This window comes from Lolium rigidum, chromosome 2, assembly GCF_022539505.1.
Source record: "Lolium rigidum isolate FL_2022 chromosome 2, APGP_CSIRO_Lrig_0.1, whole genome shotgun sequence".
In the NCBI taxonomy this organism is placed as follows: Eukaryota; Viridiplantae; Streptophyta; class Magnoliopsida; order Poales; family Poaceae; genus Lolium; species Lolium rigidum.
Window position 1 is genome coordinate 21,023,243 of NC_061509.1, and position 5,306 is coordinate 21,028,548.

The window sequence follows — 5,306 nt, forward strand, 5'->3', positions numbered from 1 at the left end:
GTCGGCGGCGGCGTGCGGGACGGCTTGGGAGATTTTTGTATAGACTTTTTGGATTTTTAATTAAATTATTATATGGGTTCCTCTCCATCTCACAGATTCCTGCCACATCATCACTTACAGCAGGCCCCACCTGTCAGATTCCCTGTCAATTCGCGTTCAATTCGTGTTTAGCGCATTCCGGAAAAAACTTCGCAAAATGTGGTGGTTTTTTGTCCCGCAAACGCAAAGTGGTACCATATGGTAAATTTCACCATCAAAGTGGTGGTTTTATGCTATTAACTCATTTCACTACAAAGACTACACTCTAATGGTTTTGAGATCCCTCTTCTTCTCCGATTATCCCTACTCATGATTTTATTTTGAGAAAGAAGCTAAACAAAAATGTGAATTCTAAGGACTATTTTTAGTTCAATCATTTGAAATGAAGCCGTTGCTTAGTCTGCTCGAGCACAGATCGTCCAGATTTGGTGACCACAGCAGGGGAAGTCAATTATAGGGTACGGTAGATGTGGCGCAAGATAATTAATCACCTCCTGAAACGATAGCTCAACTACTTCAAGACCTCACAAAGTTGCACCCACTAATATATACTAAGTTATCACGTGACAGGTGCGGTCACCAAAATTATTGGGGAAAATTATTGCATAACTACTGTAGTACTGTACAAATTGCTGCATCTATCAGTCGAACTGCTCCCAATTCTCCAGCTTTCCTCCTCCGCTCTCTATTCTTCCTACTACAACCACCTCAAAAGATCACAAAAAAAAAGTGTAGTTTTGTTGTGTCTAGAAGATCTGCGTCGGCAGCAGGCATCGATGGCTAATACCAGAGATGAGCCGCAGCTGCAACCCCTACACATCCTCTTCCTCCCGTACTTCGCTCCGGGACACCTCATTCCGGTCACCGACATAGCCGGCCTATTCGCTGCCCGCGGCGCCATGTGCACCATCCTCACTACGCCCGTCAACACCGACATCATCCGTCCGGCCGTCGACCGCGCCAACGCCGCCAATCTCCGCGGCGTCGGCTCCCAACCCATCGTCATCTCCGTCCTGCCTTTCCCCGACGTCGGGCTCCCGCCGGGCATGGAGAACCTCAAGTCCGTCACCCCGTCCCACGGAGCAGAGTACCATGTCAAGTTCGTCCAGGCCACGCAGCTTCTCCGCGAGCCCTTCGACCAGTTCCTGGCCACCACCCGCCCCCGTGTGGACGCCGTGGTGTCCGACAGCTTCTTCGCCTGGTCCACGGACTCCGCCGCGGCGCACGGCGTCCCGCGGCTCGTGTTCCTCGGCAGCAGCGTGTTCGCCTGGTCGTGCAGCGAGACCATGCTGCGCAACAGCCCGCTGGAGGCGGCGAATTGCCCCGACGAACCTGACGCCCTGGTTTTGCTGCCGGGGCTGCCGCACCGTGTGGAGCTGAGGCGGAGCCAGATGCTGGACCCCGGGACGCGGCCGCTGGAGTGGGCGTTCTACCAGAGCAGCAACCAGTGGCGGAGCTTCAAGAAAAATGTTGGGCGGGCCAAGCTAAAGGAGAGAAAAAAATCCAAATTATAAGGCATATATTCTCATACATGGATCACAATAGTTAAAGATCAGCTCACATACTTACATATACTCAATAGCGTGCAACGTGTTTGCGTGGTGAAAACTGGAGCCGGGCGAGGCTTTGCAGCAGGAAAAATGGAGCAGATAGAGGAGGTGTGCAGGGCCAACCGTAGCTAGCTGCCTAGCTGGCCTCCTGCTGTTGCGTACTTTAGCGCGCTCGCCGCTCGCCGATCATACTCGCTGCTGGACGGCCGCCGCTTACCGGATCGAGTCTGTCCGGCTGCTGCTACAACTCCGCTGTTCAGTTGTTGGCTCATGGTTGCTGCTCTGGGCAGCTGAGGAGCAAGATCAACGAAGTGACGAACTGAATCGCTAGCAAATGAACTGCGTCTCATGTGAACTGGGCTGAGATAGTGGGCTTTCTCATAGAGATATTGGTATAATTTTTCATTTGGTTCCTGGGCTGGGCGGGCCATGGCCCAGGTTTGCCCTCACTAAGATTCGCCAGTGGCAGCAACACCGCCGACCAGAAGAGCTTCGGCGAAGTGTTCAACAGCTTCCATGAGCTGGAGCCGGATTACGTGGAGCACTTCCACACGACGTTAGGCCGCCGCGCGTGGCTCGTCGGGCCGGTCGCGCTCGCCACCACAGATATGGCTAAAAGATCCAACGCGTGCTCGCCTGATGTGGTGGACGACTGCCTGCGGTGGCTAAACACGAAGCCGGTGGGCTCGGTGGTGTACATCTCCTTCGGCACGCTCACCAGTTTCTCCCTTGCTGAGCATCGCGAGATCGCCCGTGGCCTTGACCTCTCCGGCAAGAACTTCGTGTGGGTGCTCAGTGGCAGCGAGGACGACCGGTCGGAGTGGATGCCTGATGGCTTCACCGAGCTGACCGGCAACAACGACCGCGGCTTTCTCATACGAGGGTGGGCGCCGCAGACGCTCATCCTGAGCCAGCCGGCGCTGGGCGGGTTCGTGACGCATGGTGGCCTCCCCTCCCGTCCCGTCCCGTCGCCAAAGTCCAAAGTCATAAGTCATAAGTCACGGCACGCGCTGCCGCCCGCGGCGGCGACCATGGCCCTCTTTTATAGAAGGAGGAAGGTGTGCTTTTCCAAGCGGGAAACAGGTGGATTTTCTCTGAATCATCTACTCATGGCACACAAACATCCTGAAGTAGAAGCACAACACATGGACAGCTGCAAGTCCTTGCTGACTACGATGTATTTACTTCACATGAAGATGGTGGAGAAAGTCACACACATGCTAGCTGAGTTCACGGACCCTGACAAAGTCCAGGCTCGAATGCATGATCTTAGGGCACAACCCGACATACAACACCTTTCTTCAGTCTAAACTACTATGTAGATTTGAGTGACCAGGTGACAAAATCAGAACCACTCACACCCAACATCGTTCCACATTATCCACATGTGTCAGCGTCATATGATGCAGGATATGGGGGAGATGCTTCGGGAAACCTAGCTTGCTCGGAGTTACCAATCGAGAACTCGATAGGTTGGCGTTTCGGGGAACCCTTTGGATATGAAGAAGAACCTATCACATGTGATATGGAAGATGAAGGAGGCGAGATTAACCAGTATATTAACCGACACTATGGGCAGGAAGAGAAAGATACCAACTTCATTTCTCTTGATTTGGAGATGGGGGTATCAAAAACATCTCAATATGAGGTAGGTGAAAGTTCCGGAGTGAAGAAGAAGAAAAAGAAGAAGATTAGGAGGCAAGTTGATAGAAATCCTTCATGGATGGCGAATGAGGGAGGTGTGTATCCTACTGGGGATACATACGAGTCACTGTCCAGCTATTTCGGCATGACAGATCTCTGTCTCGGCACTTCGTCCGACTTATACTACATTCCAACTGAAAGGACATGTGCAGAAGGACTGTCAGAAGCCTAGGATCATATGTTATGATTGCGGGCAAGAGGGACACATCAAGATGGAGTGTCTGAACAAGGTATCGTGGAGTGGACAGAACTCGGGAGGAGGACGAGCTGGAGGCGGAAACAACAACAACCGCAACAACAAGAGGGGCAACCCGTATGGAAAGCTGAATTGCACAACCTTCAAACAAGCTGGAGAGTCGGATCAAGAAGTCTTAGGTACGCTCAACATTCTTATTCATCCTGGCAAAGTATTATTTGATACAGGAGCAACTATATCATTTCTTTCACGGAAGTTCGTGGAAAAATACGGGATTAGATGTTCCAAATTAGAATACCCCATAACTGTCTTATTTGCGGGGGGAACGATCTTAGTAACCCACGTGATACAGGCACAGGTCATCACCATATGTGACTGTGTTTATTTCACAGACCTTTTTATCATTTCCATGAAGGATATATCAGTCATCCTAGGGATGGACTGGTTGATGGAGAATGGGGTAGTGATTAATTGTGGAGACAAAACAGTATCACTCCTCAATTCCATTGGAGGTCATATAGTGTTTCAGGGAGACAAATATACTCTGTTGGAGATAGGATTAGAGCTTAACAGTTTGAAGGAGGTAAAGATTGAAGAAATCCCTGTGGTAAATGAGTTCCAAGATGTGTTTCCTAAGGAACTACCGAGTATGCCACCTGATAGTGAGATAGAATTCACGATAGACCTGATTCCAGGCACATCACTACCAAAGTGACGTCAGCAGTGACATCATCCATGTGCTAACCAATCCTTACACAAAATTATGAAACAAATCTGAAACATAATTAAAACATAACGAATATTTTGTGAAACAAATACTAGTGATGTCGGCAGTGATATCACCAGTTTCACTTTTTATCAGGATGTTTCAAAATATTTTTCATGTATCACTTTAGTTGCACAAAAGTTTCACTTACGTTTAATTATTAGTTTTATAATTAACAAATGTCAAAAGCCACACTAATTTTCAAAGTAGAGAGTGGATGATAGATATGTCACTGGTAGATACCGTTGACTTTAAATTGGCAGTGTTCTAGGCACGCCTCTCAGTAAATTTAAACACGTACCCACGGTTCAAGATCGATGTCAATCATTTGATATGAAGCCATTGCTGTCATAATTAGTCTGCTCAAGCACAGATCGTCCAGATTTGGTGAGCACATCAGGGGAAGTCAATCATAGGGTACGGTAGATGTGGCGCGAGATAATTGATCACCCTCCTAGATCTAAGCTCAACTACTTCAAGACCTCAAAAATTTGCACCCACTAATATATAAGTTATCACGTGAAAGGTGCGGTGACCAAAATTATTGCATATATACTGTAGTACTATTGCTGCATCTATCAGTCGAACTGCTCCCAAATCCCAATTCGCCTCCAGCTTTCCTTCTCAGCTCGACTCTTTCTACTGCGACCACCTCAGAAGATCACAAAAAAAGTGTCAAGAAGATCTTCGTCCACAGCACGCATCCATGGCTACTACCAGAGATGAGTCGCAGCTGCAATCCCTACACATCCTCTTCCTCCCGTACTTCGCTCCGGGACACCTCATTCCGGCCACCGACATGGCCGGCCTATTCGCTGCCCGCGGCGCCAGGTGCACCATCCTCACCACGCCTGTCAACGCCGACATCATCCGTCCGGCCGTCGACCGCGCCAACGTCGCCAATCTCCACGGGGTCGGCTCCCAACCCATCGTCATCTCCATCCTGCCTTTCCCCGACGTCGGGCTCCCGCCGGGCATGGAGAACCTCAAGTCCGTGAACCCGTCCCACGGAGCAGAGTACCATGTCAAGTTCGTCCAGGCCACGCAGCTG

At 50.0% G+C, this 5,306-nt stretch overlaps 1 protein-coding gene across 1 annotated transcript; it reads left to right on the forward strand.

The window, feature by feature from the left end:
* Positions 1–815: 815 nt before the first annotated feature.
* LOC124689319 (UDP-glycosyltransferase 73B5-like) lies at positions 816–4,204 on the forward strand. The gene is made up of 4 exons (XM_047222868.1): positions 816–1,465; positions 2,044–2,088; positions 2,194–2,572; positions 3,905–4,204. The coding sequence occupies exons 1-4, from the start codon at positions 816–818 to the stop codon at positions 4,202–4,204; spliced, it is 1,374 nt and encodes a 457-aa protein (XP_047078824.1).
* The last annotated feature ends 1,102 nt before the right edge of the window (positions 4,205–5,306 follow it).